Source organism: Antechinus flavipes, chromosome 3, assembly GCF_016432865.1.
Source record: "Antechinus flavipes isolate AdamAnt ecotype Samford, QLD, Australia chromosome 3, AdamAnt_v2, whole genome shotgun sequence".
Taxonomy (NCBI): Eukaryota; Metazoa; Chordata; class Mammalia; order Dasyuromorphia; family Dasyuridae; genus Antechinus; species Antechinus flavipes.
This window is the reverse complement of record NC_067400.1, coordinates 539,611,975-539,636,759: the sequence shown is the minus strand read 5'-3', so window position 1 is coordinate 539,636,759 and position 24,785 is coordinate 539,611,975. Positions and strand designations below refer to the sequence as shown.

General features: G+C 32.7%; 1 protein-coding gene across 2 annotated transcripts in view; it reads left to right on the top strand.

Moving 5' to 3' along the window:
* Positions 1-24,452, top strand: part of ESD (esterase D) — a 35,638-nt gene extending 11,186 nt beyond the window's left edge. For both annotated transcript variants that reach the window (XM_051987317.1, XM_051987316.1), the window contains exons 3-10: positions 692-769; positions 2,278-2,366; positions 4,826-4,924; positions 7,143-7,267; positions 9,391-9,510; positions 11,552-11,650; positions 12,789-12,956; positions 23,865-24,452. In XM_051987317.1, coding sequence (XP_051843277.1) covers positions 702-769; positions 2,278-2,366; positions 4,826-4,924; positions 7,143-7,267; positions 9,391-9,510; positions 11,552-11,650; positions 12,789-12,956; positions 23,865-23,945 — 849 coding nt within the window. In that variant the 5' untranslated portion in view covers positions 692-701 and the 3' untranslated portion in view covers positions 23,946-24,452. The remainder of the gene's footprint in view (positions 1-691; positions 770-2,277; positions 2,367-4,825; positions 4,925-7,142; positions 7,268-9,390; positions 9,511-11,551; positions 11,651-12,788; positions 12,957-23,864) is intronic.
* Positions 24,453-24,785: the final 333 nt, after the last annotated feature.

Here is a 24,785-nt window from a genome sequence, read left to right as displayed (position 1 = left end):
TTCCTCACACTTTCTCTGTGAAGGAAGCTGTGAAAGTACTGTCGTTATTATTTCCTAAAAGGTATAACTAACTAATGCTTAGAGAGGTTAAGAAATTTGCTTCTTGTACACATGTAGAAGGAACCAGGACTCTCAAAACTAGAAATTTTTTTTTTTTGATCTTCCCATCATTCCAACGATATTTGCAAGTTAATTTCCTTTTATTTCCATAGGAACAAAATGAAAGGCAACTTGGAATGGTTGATTTAAAAAAAAAATTATCACTTCATAAACTTTTGCAACATTTTTTCTTCACAAAATCCATTAATAAAGGTGTTATAATTTTGATTGGTTATCACATCACTACCCATTTTAAATTATTCAATTACCAGATAGTGTCCTTAACGTCTAAGCTTTATTTGATACTTGACAATTGGCAGTTGCCTTAAATGGCAACAAAGATTGAAATAATAGATTAGAATGTTTTAGTAATGACATCCTCAACTACTTTTATTTGAAGTGACAAAAAAATATGGACTTTTTTTTAAGTACCATTTCTTTACACGAATCCTTTGTAATAGTTGGTGACTATTGAAAATAGTTATGTTTCAAGGATTTATTTAATCATAAAACTGAGAAAATGTGTTTGTATCTTCAAAAGCTTATTATCTAAAAACTAACAAAGTTTATGATAATTTCTTTTTATCAATAGCAAAGAAATTATGGCCTTGAAACAGATTTCCAGCAACAAGTGCTTTGAGGGATTTCAGAAAGTATATGAGCATGACAGGTAACTTTTTAATGTCATCTGTACCAGTATCAAATATAATTTTAAATATTCTTGAACCTGCTTCTTTATTTGACATTGATTTTGGGGGATGAGCTGTGATACAACATGTATATCAGTAACTAAAACAAAATAACATGAGGAAGGAGAAAGTAATAACTGGGTGGAGAGAGTGAGGGGAAGGCTAGGGAAATCTTGTCGAAAGGAATAATACTTGAAGTAAGCCTGAAGGGAAGAGAAGAGTGGACCTTAGAGGTGAGCAGTGAGAGTGTTTTCTAGACTTGGAGGATGGTTTGTTCAAATACCTGGATCCTGGAAAAGGGGAGGGGATTGGTCTATATGACCTCTTAAGATCCCTTTTTCTCTAAAATGGAGACTTGTGAATAATGAATTTCAGAAACAGTATAATCCAGTTTGGCTGGAACATAATGAGAAAGAAGGTGAATAAAAAGAAATGAAGCTGACAATTCAGTCTGGAGCCAGAAATGACCAGCTAAGGTGGTTTTATCTTAGAAAAAACAGGAATGTTTGTGTACATGGGGTTGACATCTTATTTTCACATAGTATTTTAAGTTTTGCAAAGAATTTTCCTCACAACAAATCTAATAATAGTTATTATATCCATTTTGTAAATGAGGAAACTTGGGCTCAAAGAAGCTGTGACTTCCTTGTGGTCATGTGTTTTTAGAGATGATTTTGACAGATTTATGAAGCATACAGAGAAATAGAGAGCAGTTAGAAAAGTAAGACAATTATCCAAGAAAGAGATAATTGAAACCTGACCATTCTTATTGAAACCTGACCAAATAAGAATGGTGGTAAATGAGAAGGGAACAGTATGAGGGATGGAGGTAGAAGAATTAATAGGACTTATCAAGTGATTGTATATGGGGAAAAATAAGAGGTAAAGAAATCCCAAGAAGTCAGTTAAGATTAGGACTGGGAAAAGCTTTGTTTTGTTTTGTTTGTATATTTAATATATTAATCAGTTTAGAGATCCCTAGTAACCTTTGAAAGCAATTTTGGTAGATTGTAAGGATTACAAGTGGATATTGAGGAAGTGGAGAAAGCAAGTGAATGTAGATATCTCTTTTGAGACATTTGAGAGGGAAAAGGATACTTATAAGACAATAGCTTAAGGGAATGGCAAGGTTAACTAAAGGCTGGGAAAAGTTGAGCATTTTCCTAGATAATGAAAGAAGGAACTAGTAGATAAACATTGACATTTTAGTAGTAGATGAAACATTGAATGTTACAGAAAAGGGAGAGGTGATTGTGAAGATTAATGAATCAAGACTCAAGAAAAAATCAAGGACACTAGTAGAAGAAGTCAGCCCCTGGCAAGGAGAAGACCTCTTCTAAAGACTGAAACAAAGGAGGAGAATACAGATGAAGAGGGAAGATAATGAGGGAGCTCAATAATGGATAGCCTCAATGTTAATGTACTTTTCTTGTATGAATTGACATTTTTCCAGAAAGAATAACTAATTAAATATATTTGATTGAAACAGTGTAGAGCTTAAATGTAAAATGAAATTTGGAATCTACTTACCACCAAAGGCAGAAACTGGAAAATGTCCTGTACTTTACTGGCTGTCTGGTAAGTTTTTTGAGCTTATTGATATTGTTTGGTGGCAATTTAGAATTTTTGCCTTCAAGAAGTAACCTTATTATTTTTTAGATCCCTTATTCAAAGCACAGTTTAAAACTTTTCAGTTTTGAAGATTAACTTCCTTGTTTCCATGCTGTTCATTTTTTCTATTTGTACAAATAACAATATAGAAAATAATCTCTGATGAAAAGAGTTTTGAAAGGTTAGTTAATTAATTTCTACTTTAAGCACTTTTGTAGTATAAAGACCTCCCTAATCAAGATGAAAATATCAAATGAGAGTAGAAATCATAATACTTTATGTAGAAAAATTATTTCTTTATAATGCTTTTTATAATTTGTTAGTTAAGAGTAGTAGAACCATTCCTACAACTACATGGCAAATTCTTCTAGAAAACTTGGAAGAATTGCAGCAACTCAGATTTGGAGAAGGACTCAAAGGCCATGGAAGATAACATATCTGAGCCTGATTTGTTCTTCAACCTCCTTAACCAAGGGTCATCTGTCTCCATTTAAAAAATTCTAGTGTAAGTTGTCTCCAGGAACTTCCCAAACATTTTTGGATAGGTCTTATAGAATGTTTTCAGGTGTTTCTAGCCCATATTTTACCTGGTAACATCTTTTAGAATCTTTATTATATTCTTCAGTGTGTTAGATATCCTTCTCAGCTTTATCATCTGTAGAAATAAAGAGCTTCCTCTTTGTCATTGATAAAAATAGTGAATATTGTAGAGAATTCAGAACATTTATCTCTGAAGAATTCTACCAGCATTCCCCCTTCACATTGATATTTTTATTTTTTGAGTCTCACCATTCAACTCCCACATTTTTTTGTTTTGTCCATAAGGATATATACTGGCAGATGCTTTGATGAAGTTTGTTAATACTATGTCTTTAGCAATCATCTGATCCTCCAGTTTATTATCCCTCTCCAATTTGCTTTGTCCTATTCTAGCTGAGGCTATGTTTATTAGTGCTTGTGTCTTTCTTTTCTTGATGTTCCTAAGGCATTCCTTAATATTATGTTCTAGATTTTTGCCAGGAATCAAAGTCAGACTTGCTGGCTTGTACTTTCTCCTTTTTTGGAAATTGGAACGTTATCTCAACTATCATATCTACCAGTTTTTTTTTTTTGAGTGCCTTAGTGACTTGAACTCATGAAAGGTCAATAGTTCTTTGATTCCCTGCATAATGCATACTGTAATGTCTTCTTTCTCAAGGAATTATCATTCTAAATTCATCATAGGAAACCCAATTTTCTCAGCTCAAGGGACTGTGCATTTCCCCTTGTGTCCCAAAAGGAAAAGGCCCTCTGAAATTCTACTAAAGGGCCTAGTTTGTCTCCAGTAGGCAGACTTGCTGTAGTATTGCCAATCGTCTATGCCCCCTGGAGACAGAGGGTTTCTGCATTTCTCTTGAGAGATTCACAGGAAAGTGATATAATAGGTAATAAAGACCTTAAATAACACTTAAGATCAGTGCCTAGAAGTTTTTATGTCTATGATGATTCGACTTGAATATTTGGAATGATTTCTTGTAGAGTGTTAACCAGCTAATCCACAATCAATTATTACATGGATTATTAGATTTTGACATTGCTTGAATTGTGTGGTGGTAATATAAATGAGTGAGACTGGGTTGCTTTGAATTAAAGCATCTAATCCCTGCTCATTGTTTCCTTATCCATGGTATTAGATTCTTAGAATTATATTAGTTGATATTAGTTATTACTTATTACAATAATGTGGAACAGGGATAATCATACTATAATCACATTCTAATCATAATAATATGGACTAGAGATAATCATTCTATAAAGTGATAAAACGCTCGTAAATGGATCTAGGTCTCACTTTGCAGAAGGCAAAATGCTACCACCAGCACATTTCTTTTTTTTCAGTCAGTTGTTTGTATTTAGTGATAAGATTGGTTCTATGGCTTCCCAGCTTTCACTCAGGAAGAAATAGGTTCAAATCCTACTTCTAACACTCAACTAATTCTATGATTGCAGACAATTTATAGCCCTTCTGAACCTCACACACTTATTAAGACATGCTGTTTAAATTGTGACTTTTATTGGTGGAGGGAGTTCCAATACCAAAATTTAGAGATCTCTGATGTGTTGATGAATATTAAATAAAAAGGAACCAATTTTTTAAAGTTGTATAGCATAAAATTACTGGTAGACCTAAATCTGCAATTTTTATTTGAGGTCCATGAATTTGTTTTTTAAAAAACAGGTAATTGCATTTCAGTGTAATTTGTTTCCTTTGTAACTTTATTAAATATCCTGAGAAGGAGCCCTTAGGCTTCACCAGCCTGCTCAAGGGTGGCTGTGACACAAAAATGGTTAAGCACTCCTATCTTAAGTAAATTGGCTGTTTGTAAGAAAACAAAAACTCCAAACTCTTAACAATGTATAATGACATCATTATTTTTGCTCTTCAGGTTTAACTTGCACAGAACAAAATTTTATCACAAAAGCTGGTTATCACCAAGCTGCAGCAGAACATGGCCTCATTGTGGTTGCACCAGACACCAGTCCACGTAAGTATTTTATGACAGAGATTCTCTAGGTGACATCATCTCCATATTAAACCTTTATTTGGCCTAACAGGAAGAATGATCTGCCTATTCTATTTTTTAGTTCCATTCAACAAATATTTATTGAGCCTTTACCCACTCTGTGCAAAGATCCATTTTAAGCACCATGAGTAGTAATACAAGATAAGTCAGACAAAAATCTCTCCCCTCAACAAGTTTCCAGTCTAGTAAGTAGGGAAGTTAAGCACACAAGTATGATATGGGATAGAATAATTCATATTTTATAAACCAAAAATCTTTTCTCTGTAAATAATAGGGGAAGATATGAATTAAGAAACGGAAGCTTACCTCTTTAAAGCAATATCTACATGGAAAATGGAAAGACATCTGCAAGAATCTGAAAGAGCATAGAGGAATCAAGGAGCAGCAGTGTTCAGGATGCTAGGACTAATCATAGTCAGCAACAATTCAATTAAATTAGATCTTACTATTTTTTTTTTCCTTGCTAAGAAGATCTATGTTGAAACCAGGAGGAAACTCCTGTTATTTGAAACTTGTATAATCATATTTTTTTTAGAGCTAATGGTAATTATCTTTCAAAGACTTGATATCATTTAATATATTTAAAGTAGCTGATATCTATAAATTGCTTCTTTGTGTCAGTATCTTTGAAGTAGAGCCCTTAACTTTAAGCCACATTGGTGAGAGTTCAAGAAAGCATGTAAAAACTTAGGATGATAAGTAATTTTACAAGATTACTTGTTGTAATTTGGTAAACTATAAAACCATCAAATTTATTCCTTTTTGGAATAATTACTTCTTGATTCCTAAAAGAGAAAAAAAATAAATTTACGAACAACTTTATGTACTATAGTGGGGGGGAGGAGAGAGTGAAGGGAGAGAATTTGGTGAATGTTAATTTAAACTTGTATCTATCCATTCTTTATAGAATATTTAATTATTGGAGAGTAGACTGGGCTAATCCTAATTATTAAAGGATAGTATTAGATATCTAGCTTATATCAATTTTTCTATCTTTTCTTATTGATAATTTAATATTTTGTTTTGCTTATCTTACCAAATCCTTCTAGTTTTTCAAAAACCTTCTAAAGCACCATTTGTCTTGTCAACACTTTCCTGATTATCTTTATATGTTTAGCTGCCTTTTGGAAACAAAGATAACATATTGACCATTACTAAGGTATTTGTGATCCAACAGTAATTCAATAAATATTTATTGAGTATTTACTATCACATAGTAAATAGTAATGTTTTTGCAGTAATGGGTAATGAGTATACTGACTCTTTCTCACATTGTTACTTTTTCCAAGATATTGGGCCTGAGTTGATGTGCAGTCTATGATCAATTAATCTACTGAGAGACTCAGCATATAACTTTGGTCTCATTTTCACAGTCCTCTTACTAATTGAGTCTAATAGTCTCATATGCTTGTCAATTAGAAGAAAGTTACTCTTGCCTAGAGATAATTAACAGGCATTTATTAAACACTTATTATGTACCAGGCATTATGTTACATCCTAGAGGTACAAAGATGTGAAACATACAGAATAAAGGTGCTAAAGAAAATGCAGTAAGACTCAACTTCTGTCCTCAAAGAGTTGATAGTTTATTGGAAAGAATTAGACAATACAAATAATTATAATGCATAATAATACATAGCAAATAATTACAAAATAATTATATTTTACAGTACAGCATTCAAATAACGTATCTGAAGTTTGGTCACCATTATGCTTTTTATTCCCCAACCACTATCACCTCTCTTTCATCTATCTTAATTCTTTCCCTCTCTATCTCTGCCTTAAATGTCTCTACCTCTCTCCTTTTTTTGTTACCTATTAGTCCAGTTCTAGTGATGTCAATTCAGTTTTAGAGGAATTTGAACTCTACTCTAATAGAGGCTGTGATATTAGTAGAAAGTGTCTTTTTGGAATCAGGAGGTCTAGATGCAATCTTAGCTGTGTCCTTTACCAATTCTTTAAGAAGACAAATCACTTAAACTCTCTGAATTTCAGTTCTTCACCTTTAAAATATGAATTATAATGTTTGACTTGCCTATTTCACAGTGTTGTTAAATTCAGACCAACTAAGGTCAGCTATATGAAAGAGCCTTAAAAAACCAAAGTTGTATAAAATATTTATAAATATTATGGTAATGATTTCAAGTGGTCATTTAATAATGACATTTTGCTTTGATAGGTGGTTGCAATATTAAAGGAGAAGATGATAGCTGGGATTTTGGTACTGGTGCTGGTTTTTATGTAAATGCCACTGAAGAACCTTGGAAAACCAACTATAGGATGTACTCTTATATAACAGATGAGGTAATTGCATTGAAATTAGCATTTTTATAATTAGCTTTAGTTATTTTGATTTGTTTTCTAGCTGTCTTTTTGTTTGAAAAGTTTAATCTTCAACTCAAGATTGCTGTTATAAAATTAATGTTATATACATTTATTTGTTGTGTTAGAGAAAATATCAAACTATCTCAAAAGACCATTTTTATGAGAGTCAACATAGCAAACTTAGGAGATAATTGGCTTTGAAGGCTGGAATATCAAGGTTTAATTTCTCCTTTGAACCTATGATGCATGGCTCTGAACAAATATGCCACTTAACATCTCAATGCCCTAGTCAATCTTCAGAGACTTTAATTTGCAGAATAGTTATTCATCTCCATTGATAGAGGGACTTTAGTCCCTGATAGCTCTCTAAATTTAAAAATCATAAGTCTGAACCATTAAGGTTTAAGTAGGTCTGTTATTAGGAATTTCTAAGTGTTTTTCAGAATAGGTTAATAATTAATAATAATGTTCAGAATAGGTTAATAATTATGTACATGTTGATTTTGAGCTTTGGTCTGACAAAACTGATCGTACATCAGCAGTTGATTCAGAAATTATTCTCCCAAGAGTAACTAGTCATTTTTTTGCTCAAATATATTCACTTTCTTTTTTGTTTATGTTTTTATTTAATGTTAGTCATATGCCTAACAATTCCAAACATTCTTGAAAAAAGTATTCATGATATATAGGTATGAATATATAAAATGCAAAACCGTGGCCTCTTTTTTGTCTTACTCCTAAATCATGTTTTTCAGGGTTTTGTCTCCGTATTTCCATATGCCTACTTTGTCTGTCACCTTAAAGTATGTTAAAATGTAAGCTTCTTAAAAAAGATAAAGTATTTTATTCATTGTATTTTTATCTACAGCATCTACTACAGTGTCTAATATAAAGAAAGTACTTATTAAGTACTTATTAATTGGTTCACATGTTTTTAATAAAATTCTCAATTTCCTCATTCCTTGCAATAATTATATTCATGGTATTCATTGTCACATACTAATCATGGATACTGCAATATAAAATTACCTGGGTTTCTCCTAAAATGGTGTTTCCTTTTGACACACAATAAAATTAACTTTGCCAGATCCCTTATTTGCCTCTCTAAGGAAAACCTGTGAGCCATCTTTCCAATTGGCTGTAGCTTTTTTTATCTTCTGGTTTCACTTATGGTGTGAATATCAAGATTGGTAATTCAGTTTTACCAGTAAGTAGTATGATCCCTGATTGGTCACTGGACTCAATGATCATTTTGGAGTACTGATAATTTAATGTTTTTAGTCTACCTAAAAACTGTGTGTGATTGCCCCATCTTTCCTTTGCTTTTTTCCTGTTGTGGAAATAAAAAGGACTTACCCAGAAGTAAAAGTTATTTTATATTTTTCTCTTTTTTTGGCTGAAAAGTTCATCACCAGGTAGTCACCCTTTTGTAGTTAGCCAGTTTGACCCTCAGAAAGCATGCCAGGGCTGTAGGTTGCTTGAAATCTTGCCCAGAATGGTAGAACAGATTGCCAGCTTTTGTGCTCAGCCAACTTACAAGCTAACCTTTATGCTGTGATAAGTAGGACCTTGTAGAGGTACAACCTCAGCAGTTTAAGAAAAACAACAGAATCAAAGTGCCAATTATGTGTAGTGTATTTTAAAGGCCACATAGAAGCAGAAACCATTTCTTTTTTCCAAAGGGTTTTATTTGAAATGGCCAATATAGAAATATAATTTTGACTAAAGAAATTAGAAAGAAGGCTTTATCTCCTTAAATGAGATGTCATCCTATTAATTTTTAAGAAAATGCAATTTTTTAACTTTTAAATGAAAAAGACAATAATCAGTGTGTCCCACTTTCTATTATTTTGTTTGTTTTGAACCACTTTTGAAGACTTTGACATTATAGTGTAATCAGTATTTTCTTTTAATAGTAATATTTTTTGTTCATGAAGTTTTAAAACTATAATCAATATATTTACATTTAAAAAGTAAATGTAACTACCTTGTGTAGATAGATTCAGTTATCACTATTGTTTTATTCATAATATTATTATTGGGTACTTTGGAAAGAGACTAAATTTCTCTTATGTTTTTGTCATGTTATTAACCTTTTTCAGCTGCCCAAGCTGATAAATGCCAATTTTCCAGCTGACCCTGAGAAGATATCTATTTTTGGACATTCTATGGGAGGCCATGGAGCTCTGATTTGTGCTTTGAAGAATCCTGGAAAATACAAAGTAAGGTTCTCTCAGTGTTAAAATGATTACTATTTCTTATTACTTATTTATTAAGGTTGAATTTGGGATTCATTTATTTTTGTAGTATTGACTTCAGAATTTTCCAGGTCCAGTGATTAGAAATAAAAAAGATATCTTCATATCTTTTTTTTTTTTTTTACTAATGTCAGAAGCAAATTCTACCCTCAGCTCTGAAGATCTAACTTTCTGTCTATATAGTATATATAATCTAAAATACATTGTTTCCCAAACCATGTACTGACCTTAAGTTGCTATTTTTTCTAGACCTATAAGTGAAATAAATCTCTTTTATTAGTTATTCACCAGGAATATTGTGAAATACAATACAGTACTGGCAGGGACCTTAGAGATCCTCTAAGTCCAGTGTCCTCATTTTCTAGTTAATGACTCTGGTACTCAAAGAAGTGACTTACATAAGATCACATAGGTATCAAGGAACATAGGCAGCATTTGAACAGGCCTTCTGTCTTTATATCCATTGCTTTTTACACTACACTGTTTGAATTGCTGCTTTTTTTCAGAGCCAGTTTTCATCATTTAAAAATCTTGTCCATTCTCTGAATCAATTAAAAGATATCAATGATCTGAATAACATAACTACCCCTTTTTACCATTCTATCAGAAGCAGCTTGGTAAATTTAAGTTTGATTTGCTAAGTTAGAAGAAACTGCCCTTAACTTATAATAATGTAGATATTCTTTATTCTTTTATGTTTAGTGATTTATAATGAATTCATGTCAAATATCAATACAACTAAATTTAATGTCTATAATTAAACTATTTTCAAAATGTAGAAACCTTAACTGTTTAGTGATTTTATTTGAGTGTCAAGTTTCTTTTCTAGCCTAATTCACTTTTCCTTTTCTATGATAACAGTAGAAATTCTTTATTCATTAACATATTTTAAGCAGACCTAAATTCTTTAGATGAGAGTGTTAACTTTATCTTTTGCCTTTTCTGAATATTTTCTTGTCAGTTAGTAGTAACTTTTGAGTCCTCTATGTTTAGCCCATTATAGAATGGAGAGCAGTTTGCTATGGGGAGTTGCAAAGGAAATTGTAAATGTAGTCCTTGGCTGCAACAATATTTTGCTGTGCTTTAAATCTTTAACCGTGTTGAGCTAGCAGCTTTCGATCTTAAAACCAGAGACTTTCACAGTCTGTTTAATATATATGTGCAATCCCAAAGGATTAGTTACTAAATTACTTCAAATGTCTGATTCAGGGATGAAAACACTTATAATAGAGGCTTATTGCTAGGCAAGATATGTTTTGTTATTAACAAGATTTGTTTTGAAATTGAATCAGTTTCCTTTCATGGTGGATTTTTAAAAAGTCAAATGTCTTTTCAGTGTGCAATAAAGCAATTTTCTATTAATGCAAACATAGAACATGTTTACATTTTTCATGTTTTGAAAAAGATGTCTTAAATTTAATAGAAACTACAATATTATGTATGAAGTATAATAAGACAAAAATTCTTTTAGACATTATAATATCTCTACTCTGAATTTCAACCCATATAAAATAACCTGGTAAATGTTTGCTAGTGGTATAGAATTCAAAATAATATGAAAAAAAATTGTACTATTATTAGTAATAATGTTATTTAAATTCCAGTATACCTTTCTTAATAACACAGAGTATTTCAGAATAAATGTCATTTATTCATCAAGAATCTGTTATGATATTGCAACTAATTATTTTTGGTGGACATAATCAGCAGAAGGAAGAATGTTAATTATAAACTTCCTTTTAATCAATGTGCTTATTTGATGAATAATAATTTGTTGCTTTGTGTAATTTTAGCACTCACAATTTACTTGCAGGCTACCTGAATATTCAATGGGCTATTCTGGCCCTTGAGAAACTTACAGTCAAAACCAAAGATAACTCAAGAAAATTATTCCCAAACCTTTTTATAATATGTCAGTAGCTTTTTAGTCATTTTCAATGTATCAGTCCAAATGTTGTCTTCCAAAATGACTGATTTTAAAACGTGGGTTTCTTTGTTTCTGAAGTCTGTATCAGCATTCTCTCCAATCTGCAATCCAATTCTCTGCCCTTGGGGTAAAAAGGCCTTCAGTGGATATTTAGGATCAGATAAAAGTAAGTGGGAGGTAGGTACTAAATAATTCATACTTTATATATTGAAGTCTTTAAAAAGTTATATAAATGAGATATTACATAGCCATACTTGAGTTCTATCTCACATTTAAGGAATAAATTTCATAGTAGAATGTATAAATATAAATAAATAAATGTGTGTGTATGTGTATAAAATGATGAAAAGTTTGATTTTAAACAATGACTAATTATAGTAGATACCCTAAAAAGAGGGTGTTCCAGTAATAGTCTCGAATGACAAAAAGGCAATTTGTACTTCTTACTATTGCAAAAAGTCTATAGCCTATTATATCTTGTAAAATTTAGGTTAACTCACCTTTTTACTGTGTCTGTGACAATGCTGTGTATTCAGTCAGACTATGACAAGAGCCTAGTTATGTATGAGGATTTGTTTGTTAATAACATGTGTGCTGATTTGAATTAAAAATGCCTGATGGAGAAGTTAGGAAGTTTTTTGGGTTGGTTTTATTTTATTTTTTTTTAAGAAACAGATTTGTATCTAGAATACATATTTATGGACAAAAATAAATGAAGGTCCTTATTCATACATGGAGAGGGGAGAAAAAAGAAAAATCATATGATATGACTAGAAGTAGAATAATACTAGTGTGGGTTTTTGAGGTTCACACAGAAGATAATGTTTCTGGTTTGAATAGAGAGTACCCCAGATGTGAAGGAAAATAAAGAAATTAAAAACATCTTTTAAAATGATTTGATGTTTTTATTGAATTTGAGAAGTAGCTTAGAGTTGCTATTACAGAATTATAAGGAAAGGTTGGGAGCCAAAGAGTGCTCAAGGAAGATGATCCTTGTTTTTTGAGGAGGATTAATAAACTGGGAACTTGAATCTAGGAAGCTTTTAACAATAAATCTTAAAATTTATCTTGAATTATCTTGATTATCTTGAAATATACAGAACTTTATTTAGTAGCTTCACTTTAGAGATGTAATCATGTTTCAGATTTAATCAGCCCTATAATCTGGGTTGCTTTTAGTTTCTGGTTCACTTTAGTAGCATTAAGGTGTACCTGGCTTAGTTTGATATACTATCTCCAGGGTACTTCATGTTCTAGAATTCTTCTTTTTTAAGCATTGTAAAAATGAGTTTTGAATTTTTCCTTTGATTTATAGGCATATGATGCTACTCATCTTGTGAAGTCTTATCCTGATTCTAAGTTGGACATATTAATTGATCAAGGAAAGGATGACCAGTTCCTTAAAGATGGGCAGTTACTTCCTGACAACTTTATAGCTGCCTGTGCAGAACGGAAAATTCCAGTTGTTTTTAGATTGCAAGAGGTAGGTATTAGCAAGGCAGATTATTTCTCTTGAATTTGTGTTCTGTAATCTGAATCAAAAAAGCCCTGTCAGAGCTTTTTTCTTTGATCTGAATTTGATCTCACTCTAATATTTCTGGTGTGTCTTTTTAAGGCATATTTGAAAATTAATGTCCTATTGGATTACAATAATTTCTGTGTCAAATACTGTGTAGAGACAATTTAAGGAAAAGAGATATTTTTGACAGTTAAGAAGTATTATGTAAAAGAAGTTGCTATAGTTTTTGAACTACCGCTATATCATGAACATAGTAAAAATAAGTTATATAGCAACACTAAAGACTTAAGTAAAAGCTAGAATTTTGGATCATTAACTATTTCTAACCTTCCTTCAGTTTTTGCCTTCAACCATTCTACTATGGTTGGAATAGAAGACTTTCATTCAAACAGATTTTTTTTTTTTAATTGGGTGTGTACTGTCTAAAGAGGGAGAAAATTGTGTCATTAGCAGGACTTTGTTTCTTTGAATTTAGAAGTATTTAAGGTATTAAAGAAAGACTAAAGACTAAACATAGAGTACACAGTTCAGATAACAGTAATAATATAAAAACCTTTATATGACACTTAAGGGATTACAAAATATATGAAAATTATCAGATTTTTTCCTCATAAGAAGTCTGAGAGTAGGTTTTATTATTATCTCCATTTTACAGATGTGTAAACTGGAACAGGTTAAGTGAGTTACCGGGGTCACACATCTAGTGTCAATGGTCAGTTTGAACTTAAGTTTTTCTGACACCAATTCCTGTGCTCTTTTTATTGTACCACATACCTGTCTTAATCAAAGGTGCGTAGTATAAGTACTATCAGCAGAGGGAAAATATTTGTCCCTCTTAAAAATGCAATTAAATGAGATCAATAATAATAATGAGTTTTTAATAATACTTCTATCTAGAAATTTCTCTAGCTTATATTTTTGAAGAACTTTGATAAAAATATTCTCTTGAATGATAGTATTCTTAGAGAAGTCTTGATTTTTTTATTCTTTTATAAGAGCATGAGGTAAATATGTAGTAATATGAGTTAGTATTTTCCATCCATCTTATTTCAATATTCACATGGCTCTCATGATGTAAATTTTTCTTGATAAAGTTTTACACTCTCGATGAATGCAATTGGCCATCTCACACTGTGCTATTTTTGTCCACATCTTCCAATAAGTCCTCTATCTAGCAGTGGTTTAAAACCTTTTTGGGTATTTTGCAGTGGCTTTTTTAATACTGAAAAATACCGTGCTTTAAAGATTTTTTTTTTAAAATATCCATTTTTAAGGAGTTGGTACTACATTTTTGTTGATCAAGAAAATACATGACTAGATATGCACTCCTAGGAATGATTCTATGACCCCAGATTTTTACAGGATTTACCCAATGCTCTAGAGGTCTTTGTCTAATTGTCTTGACATCCCATAGCTAATAGTGCAGCATTTACATTATTCACCATATTTACGTATTCACAATAAATTATTTTATTTTTGTTACATGACCAGCCTCCTTTTCTTTTTTCTTTTCTTTTTTTAAATGATAAGAGCTTTTTGTTTTTCAAAATTCATGTAAAGATAGTTTTACTCCTTCCTCTCCTTCTCCCTCCCTTAAACAAGTAATCCAGTATAGATTAAACATGTGCAATTTTTGTAAACATATTTACACATTTATCATGCTGTGCAAGAAAAATCAGATAAAAACAATGACGACAACAACAATCCAACAAACAACAACAAAAAGGTGAAAATACTGAGCAGAGTTCCACATTCAGTCTCCATAGTTCTCTCTCTGGATACAGATGGCGCTCTCCATCACAAGTCTATTGGAATTGACCTGAATCACTTCACTCTTGAAGAGAGCCATGTCCATCAGAACTGAACCAGATTAATGTGAACAACACAAGATATTATGCTATCTATCTTATTATCTTTTAATAATTAATATATTCCCCACAAGGATCCTTATATATGGATTAGTGACTCCCATTTCTATTTGTTTCACCTTGGTGTAGATCATTCCCATAAAGATTTTAAAGAGATGAAAAATTGTGGGTCTGTATAGTTTCTCCATATCACTTTTTTGGTAGGAAGATTAGCCATAATTTTTTTTTTTTTGGCTCAGTATTTTCCTCTCTTTGAGTTATCTTAGAACATTGATCCCTCTTTGCTTTCATAATAATTTCCTCTATCATGAATTTTTGTCTGTTGGACTTCCTGACTTCATCTTTATGTCTGTCATTTCAGCTTTCTCAGGTGGCACTCTGGAGCCTGAGCTCATGACAGCTATGTGGGGATCATTATATTAATATTGATGATAAAAATTGATCCCTAGAAAATTACTGGTGGGATTAGTTCCATTTTGCTTCTGTTTGTTGACCTTATTTCTCTAAATTTTCTTTGACTTCTCTGGGGCAATTCAGGTAAAGGTTTCTGCCTACCATTTTCCTTTTCACTATGCTTGGCCATTTTATGAGGTTCCACAATTCATAATCTTCCCCCATCCTTCTCTGTGACATTTTTCAAATGAGGTTATATTACCAGTTAATGTTGCCTTGATAAGGCTGTTTGATAAGTCAGTCACCAAACATTCATTAATGTCTGCTATTGTAGGCTTTGTGCCAGGGATCAGAGAGTCAGATACAAAGGAAAAGAATCTTCAGGGGACTTAGGTTCTTTTATTTTTATTTTTTATAAACGTGGATTCTTTTCCCTTCTTAATGGCTTTTTAAATCTTTTTAATAATAGCTTTTTATTTTAAAAATACATGCAAAGATAGTTTTCAACATTCATCCTTGCAAAACCTTGTGTTCCAAATTTTTCTCCCACTGTTCCTTCTATCTCCCCCTCCTAGATAGCAAGTAATCCAGTATAGGTTAACATGTGCAGTTCCTCTAAACAAATTTCCTCATTTATCATTCTGCACAAGAAAAATTAGCTCAAAGGGGGGAAAAATGAAAAATAAAAAAGGGCAAGTAAACAACAACAAAAAAGATACAAATACTATGTTGTGATCCACACTCAGTCCCCACAATCCACTCTCTGGATGCACTCCATCACAAGTCACCTCATTGCTGAAAAGAGCCAGGGTTTAGGTTCTTTTAGAGGAATTGTGTGTGTGTGTGTGTAAGTAAAAAGTTACATGCAAGTAAATACAGGGTAATCCTAGGAAGTGTTAAGTGTCTGAGACCAGATTTGAATTCAGTCCTCCTGACTTCAGGGCTGATTCTCTATCCACTATGCCACTTAGCTGCCCCTTTCCTATTCTTAAGAGAGAAATTTGAAGAAAGAAAAATGAAATCAAATATAATTCTCTTCTCTCTGGAGCAATGCACGAGGTGTCTCGTCTGACAGGACGAGAGGAGGTCTGAATCTTCCTGTCTTAAGGCCTAGCACTATATCCATTCTACCATCCACTGCCCTGACAAATGATAGATACTCTATTATGGTTTATTTCTTTCTTTTCCCCCTTTGAAACACAAAATGGGAAAACCCTATTTTAATTTAAAAATGAAAATGGAAAATAATCATGTTGCATAAGGTTTTAATTTTTTTTAATTGACAACAATAAAATGAACCATAAAACTCCAGTTCATTAAGTAATCCATTTAATTAAGTGATTTTTTAAAATGTCTGTCAAATAAATATTAAACATTTTATAACTATATTATACATTACAGTAAAAAACCAAAAAGAAATCAAAAACCTTATCTCTTTTCAAAAACCTGAAACAGAGACACCTCGTGCATTGCTCCAGAGAGAAGAGAATTATATTTGATTTCATTTTTCTTTCTTCAAATTTCTCTTTTAAGAATAGGAAAGGGGCAGCTAAGTGGCACAGTGGATAGAGAATCAGCCCTGAAGTCAGGAGGACTGAATTCAAATCTGGTCTCAGACACTTAACACTTCCTAGCTGTGTGACCTTGGGCAAGTCACTTAGCCACAATTCCCTCATTCAAAAAAAGTAAAAATAGAAATAAAATATATTAAGAATAGGAAAATAAAATGTCACTCATTTAAGTATTTTAAATCTTCCAAACGAGTCCAATAGTTTATTAGAGAATTTAGCCATAAGTGGTTATGCTGATTGTGTGTATCTAAATAGATTATACTTCCTCATTGCATTTCTGTCCAGGGACTGTGCCAGGAAATTCTGATATGACTTCAAGACTGTTAGCCTTCAGGCAAAAACTTAGAACTTAGGAAGATTGTAGAAAGGATAAAGTGAACAGTGAGGGGAGAAACTCATTATTTTCCAATATCTTTCTTCTTGGCAACCAATAAACTTATTAATTTATACTTAGGCCAGGGCCAAGATAAAGTGTTTTTGCAACAACTCCAGAGTAAGAAAACATTGAAATTATTGTGGCCCAATTCATTTTTCAGCTGAGACACAATTTTCCCTTGGCTTTTATTCTGGCAAGATCAGAATAAGTCTGGCTTGCATAGTCTAAACTAGGTTTTGTTTAGGCTTTATGTTATTGAATAAACAAATGAATGGAAATGTTCTGGGCCATGACTCCAGAACCAGTCTCAGATAAAACCTGTATTGATTTTGGATTTGCCCAAAAACTGAAAACTTGATTATGTGCTTAAAAAAAAAAAAAGTTTTGTCTAATACTGAAATGTAGTCAATCCCTCTTATTTTGTCAATATGAGTAAAATTGGGTTCAGAAAGATTAAATGATTTATGGCAAAACAAAGACTAGAATCCAGGATTCTAAAAACTGGAAAAGTACCATGGGAGCACCAACTGTGTGTGTGTGTGTATATGTATACATATATATATATATATACACACACACACACACACATATATATATAGATAGATAGATAGATAGATAGATATAGATATATGTATATATAATAAAAATTTCCAATCTTGTGATGAGCCTATCCAAACTTTGACAGGATCATCTTCAAATGATGGGTCCATCACTTATAGCCTTAATTATTTTTTTAATTAAAGTTTTTTATTTACAAAACATATGTATAGGTAATTTTTCAACATTGATCCTTGCAAAACCCTCTGTTCCAAATTTTCCCCTTCTTTCCCTCACTCCCTCCCCTATAACGGCAGGTAGTCTAATATATGTTAAATCCAATATATGTATACATAGTTATACAGTTATATTACTGCACAAGAAAAACTGGATCAAGAAGGGGAAAAAAAACTGAGAAAGAAAACAAAATGCAAGCAAATAACAACAGAAAGAGTGAAAATGCTATATTATAGTCCACACTCAGTTCCCAGAATCCTCTCTGGATGTGGATGGCTCTCTTTATCACTGAACAATTGGAACTGGTTTGAATCATCTCATTGTTGGTGAGAGACACGTCCATCAGAGTTGATTGTCATATAGTCTTGTCATTGCCATATATAATGATCTCCTGGTTCTGCTCATTTCACTCAGTATCAGTTCATGTAAGTCTCTCCAAGCCTCTCTGAAATCATCCTGCTGGTCATTCCTTACAGAACAATAATATTCCATAACATTCATATACCACAATTTATTCAGCCATTCTCCAGTTGATGGGCATCCACTCAGTTTCCACTTTCTTGCCACTACAAAAAGGGCTGCCACAAACATGTTTGTCCCATAGCCTTAACTTTTAAGCATTTCTAGCTCATTAGGATCTGCCAGAGCTTGTATTCCATTAGCATAGCCTTGGAGAACCCTAGATTACATCTGCTCCCAGAAGAGACATCAGAATAGGACTTTAGTGGAGATATTGTCACCATCTACAAATGAAAAACACAAAGCGGTCTTTTTCTTCTCTTTCTATGAAGACCCTTTTTGAAGAGTTAATTGCTGATTCAGTTCTGAACTCTTAGGGCTTTTGAGGAGGTGGAGGAAAATACTGCTTTTCAGTGTTAGCATCCAGTATAATATCTAAAATACTGATTCCACTTTGAGAACTGAGTGAAGGAAGAAGCATGTGATTTTTTTTTTTAAGCCTCAAAATAGAAATTTGCTGTCAGAGTTTTTCTTTTAAAGTATATTGTGGGGGATGAGGAAGGTACTGCCCCCTTAATGACAGAAAACATAAGCAATTTCATTATAGTCGTTTTATAGATACAAAATAGTTGAGCTGGGAAAGGGATTTACTAATAGATAAAATATTGTTATTAGCAGTCACCAGAACTTCTTTCTACTTTTTTCTTTTTCCCTTCATATTGTAATCTTTCAATGCAAAGTCTTCATTATCATAATCTTAATCATCATTATTCTTGATCTCTGTGCAGCCTTTGACTTTGTCATCTATTCTCTTCTTGATATTCTCTCTCTAAGGTTTTTGTGACACTGTTTTCTCCTTATTCTTCCATGTATCTGATCCTTCCTTCTTAGTCTGCTCTGCTGGAACTTCATTCCTGCTAAGCATGGGCATTCCCCAGTATTCTGCCTGGTCTGTCTTTTTCCTTTATAGGATTTCACTTGATCTCATTAGCTCACATGGATTCAATTAACATCTTTAAGCAAATGATTCTCAAATCTACTTCTCCAGTCTTGCATCTCAACTATCTGTTGGACATCTCGACTTGGATCTTAGACATTTTAAATTCAATATGTCTGAGTCTGAACTCATCATCATTTTTCACCAAGCCCTTCCATTTTTATAATTTTCCTTTTAGTGTTGAGAGTACCACCGTCCTCCCAGTCATCTAGGCTTATAACCTGCCAAGGCCTGTTTATTTTGCCTTCTTTATACCCCTAATATGCGTCCCCCTCTTTCCTCCAATATTGCTCCTGCCTTGGTGCAGTCTCGTCTGAAATCACCCCTAAACTTTTGCCTGCTGATTGGTCTGTTTGCTATTTTCCAGTACAATCCATTCTCCACTCAGCTGTCAAAGTGATCAGCCTAATGGGCATGACTGACCATGTCTCCCTCCTTCTTAGTCAATCCTATTTGCTCCTTATCACTTCCAGGATCAAATATGAAGCCCTTTGTTTGGGATTTAAAGCTTTTCATGACTTGGTCCTTTCGCCTCCATCCCTGGCTTCCTGTAAGACCCAGCTAAGACCTTATCTTAAAAATAAAGACAAACAGCCTTTGCTGATCACCCTTAATGCTAATGCCTTCTATCTAGCAATTACCTCTAATTTATCCTATATCAATCATGTTTATATATAATTGTTTGCATGTTGTTTCCTAATTACAATGGCAGTTCTTTGAGAAATGGACCATCTTTTACCTTTTGTTTGGTTATGGGTCTTTTTTTTTTTTTTTGTTATGCCTAGTTTTTAGTAAATCAATAAACATTTTTAAGTACTTAGTATATATCAGAAAACATAGTAAGTACTTAAAAATGTTTATTGACTAACAACCATCTTGTATTTTTCAGGATGTATAACTAATATGTTTTGTGTTTTAGTTTCTTAAATTAATTTTCTTTGGCTCCTTAAGTTAGATATTTACTTTCTTTTTCCAGAAAGATGAATTTTTGACTCTATAAGCACCATTATTAATGAGAATAATGCTATTGCTTTGAATTTTTAAATTCTCAGATAGCGTATAGGATTCTCTCAGATTATTTCTGTTAAGATTCACAGGTTTTAGCACTCTGTCACCCAGAACCTATTAATTATGATAAATGTTTACTGAATGGTAGGGTAAGATGCTGATCCTAATTATAATAAGGCTTAAAATCCATGCCTTTTTTAGAATGCTTTGCCTGTAAGCACATCTATTTCCTTCATTCAGATCCATCTGTCTATAATTAGTAGCTTCCCATTGAAATCTTAACTTTGCAAGTTCTCAAAGATATAGAAGGACACATATGTGTGCCTCTTTATATAATTGCTCATTGATACAGAAATAGTAGCACTTGGTCTGGAGAGAACTAGAAATAGCCCAGGGATAATGAAAGGGTATACTGGAAAGCAAGGCTAGTTCAAAAGACAAAAAATACAACTGCTCAAGAGAAGCAGAGTCCCCACGTATATGATGGGGAGAGGTGAGGGATATGTGGACTGTGATACAAATTGAGCCAGAGAAGAATCTCACATTAAACAAAGTATAAGATTTATTAAATGCTTACTATGTGCCAGACACTGGAGGAAAGAATTATAAAAGGCAAAACGGTTCTTGCTCTCAAGGCACTAATTGGGAAAGGCAACATATAGAAAGAAGCGATAGCCTTGGAGGAGCGTTTTGTCCATGGAAGTTGCAGGAATGATAAATAAAGTAATAGGGCAATCAGTTGACCGGTCCTTTCCAGAACTGCTAGTTCTGCTTTGATGGTTTTCTTTCTCTTGCCTTGGGAACAAAAACAATGTTCTGCCCCCTCCCCCATCTCAGGAAGACGGGCCTAGTACAAAAATATGGTTAAATGTTACTGCTACTTTTAAACGTATTGTTTGGATAGGTCCTTAACTAACACAGGATAAATAAACCTGGACTTACACAGAAATAGGCTTTTTGGATGCCTCTTAGTGGAGAGCAGAGACAGCTGAAAAGGAAGCACAGGGCAGGCCGCTAGCCAGGTCTTCAGAGATCACACTGTTCTTCTTAACACAGTCTCCTACTGCACAGGACGTATTCCTTGAGTTTGAGAAAGCTAGCAGCATCCAGGTAGTGCCCCAAAGGGACCTAATTAACAAGCGCTTGTTGAGTGATAGGTGACACATACTACCATTCTGCAGAAGAAAAAACCATCATATTCCCATTTATATTGAGTCTTCAGATTTGCAAAACTTTCTTCACTCTTGTGAAGTAGGTATTATAGGTATTGTTTTCTCCATTCTACAGAAAAGGAAAATGAGGCTCAGGGAAGGTAACTGACTTGCCTATGATCCTTTTTTTAGAAACAGGATTTGCAACTCAGTTCTCATGTGTTCTTTCTGTTACATCCTATTACTTTGAAAAACTGAGAAGCTTAAATAGTTAGTTCCCTTTGAATTTTCTCCAGAATATTTTTCTCCTTCTGCAGTCATCTTTTTTCTATATATATATTGTTTTTCTTTCTTTTAAGCCTTATATCCTTCTAATCAGTTGTGACCTAGATAAAGGTTTTTCTTCTTGTCTAGAAGTAGAAATGTGAAACCAAATAATCCAGGGCTTAGTCCTAATAAAGCAATACTCTCATTATATAAATTTTCATGTGTAGTCTTGGGAAAAGAATAGATGGATTGTTTTTGAGTTATTTCCATGACTTTCATGTAGAAGTATTTCTTGGTTGCTGGTTCCCAAAAATTTATAGCATGGCACAAGAGTCAAAATGTAGACTCATCTTCCATAGTTCCTGGGATTAGTAGCTGGACTCTAAAGCACAGATAATTTTTTGTTTGTCTTTTCTATTTGTTTTTGTTTGTTTGTTATTTTTTGCTGAGGCAATTGGGGTTAAGTGACTTGCCACAGTGTTAAGTGTCTGAGGTTACATTTGAACTCAAGTCCTCCTGACTTCAGGGCTGGTACTCTATCCACTGCTCCACCTAGCTGCCCCTATTTGGTTTGTTTTAGTGGGCTTTTTTAAGTGTCACCTTTCCCACTTTTTCTCATCAGACTTCCACTATTCAACAGAAACTAGTATTAGGCAAAAACTGGAAAAGCTTTTTCTAAATTTCACTTAACTTCCTCTGACAATGAGGGATTATGACCCTCTTTAGCATTATAGAACCCCTAAAAATCGTGTCATTTCCATCAAACCTTTGAGAAGTTCTTTGTTCAAGTCTGCAATTGAACAAATTTCCTATTTGTTCAAATTTACAACTGAATATATTTCCTGTAGAGCCCTCTTTTCAGAGTATTATAGTGAAATTTTTCTTAAAAGCTGTTCTTATTGACTTTTTCCTCCTCCTTATGTATGTCTTTCCCTGTGCAGTTTTTTTTTTCTTACATGTATCTTGATGGCTTTAATTGAACAAAATAAAGTCTCTTCTTGCCTTTTGCATTTATCTGCAACTTGATAGAATTTGGCCATACTTGACATGTTGCTAAATTCTATCAAGATAATTCCCTTAAATTTAATTTGCCTAACTTTTTGAAAAAAATGTCATAAATTTTTGCAAAGCCAATCAATACATTTAAGTGTGATATTACATCCAATATTCCACACCTGCAAACCCCTGCCTCTGCAAAGGAACAAGGAAGATGTCTTTTCATCTCTTCTTTGGAATCAACTTTGGCTATGTATATCATATATTTTAATGAGATTTTGAGAAATGTGCACAGGGGACTATATTGTTTAGACACATATATTTATTTATTCCTTTTCAACATCCATTAAGTGAATCTAATAGATGTCTATTTGCTTTGTACCTCTGTCTCCACATCGTTGGAAAATTGTATTATTTGAGAACTGCCTTTTTTAAAAATTTAAAAGTTAGAATTTTAGAATTTAGAATTTTTAGAATTATAGATCTAAGATACCTTTGCTATCCATGAAAAGATATTATATGTCTGACTGTTTTCTCCAAATTTTTTTTCCTATGTATATATTTATAATTTGAGATTCATTTCTTTATTGATTGGTATCCCCATTATACAGCTTATAATTAAGTTTCTTTCTTCTCTATATTTATGAATCTCCACAAATGATATCATGATTGTTGGGAATGTCAGGGTCATCTTTACTCCACATAGGATATTAAACTTAATTAATATACTGATATCGTCTTCTCTTAGCATATAAAATGGTGATGTAAGCCAATCTTTGTGGAATGCCATTTTTTTCATTTAAAAAAAATTAAGATGTTACAAAGCACATTGTGATTTAAATATAAAATAAAAATTTCAAAGTATGTATATAGAAATCCTTTTATTTTTTATTGTGAACTTCTTTTCAAGCAAACAAACTGGATGGAATGAAGCCAAATTTTTAGTACTTAATATTATTTTGCATATATTTTGACTGTCTTGGTGACTATCTTTGTATGTTTTCTATTCCAGGGATATGATCATAACTACTACTTCATTGCAACTTTTGTTAATGATCACATCAGACATCATGCAAAATACTTGAACGCATAAAGCTTTCCTATACAAGTAATTTCACAATATAAAAGTTACCATGTAAATTAAACTTCTGAAAAGATAGAATTATACATGAAAAATTACTGCTTGTGAGCATTCACTTCTAATTTTCATCAAAGGCTAAGCATATTCTGAATAAATTTATACAATCAAGCAGTCTGATTCCTTTTTGTTTCCCCTAAGTACCCTGATAGAAGACATGTCATAACCTAAGGACATTTTGAAATCCTTGTAAAATCAAGTTTAAAGAATCACAGAATATGTAAACGACCACAGTTGACTGTAAAGAAAACAGTGATTCAGATGTACTTGGGGAGTTAAAGTTGTTGGGTTTTACGTGGATCAGTTCTTAGAGAACTAAATTATGAAATTTTATCTCAGTAACTGAATAAAGAAACAGTGCATTAACCTTGCTTGTGCTAAACGTTTTCTCTTAAGCTTAAGGATAAAAAAGAATTGTTAACCACAAATGGTTGATTGAAATAAATAAAATGATTGAAATGACTTATTTCTTTGAAAATACCTCTGTGTCAACTACATCGAATAGGTTTACAAAGACCTTAACATGCTGAACTAGCAAAGAATTCTAAGGAACAGTTAGAGAGGGAGGAGACAAACCAGAACAAAGCAGTGTCACTAAAAACCCAGAGAGGAAAGAATACAGGCTCTGAGGCCTGCTCTTCTAACAGGTGAGCTCCCTGCCAGATCTCTCTTTCCTTACTTGGGCATGTTTGAAAGCAATAATAAGGGAACCACTCAATAGTGGGAGTTTGAAAATTCAAGAGAGTGGGAATGATTAATGATGGAGTCAGCAGGAAAAGATAGGAGCAGATGAAA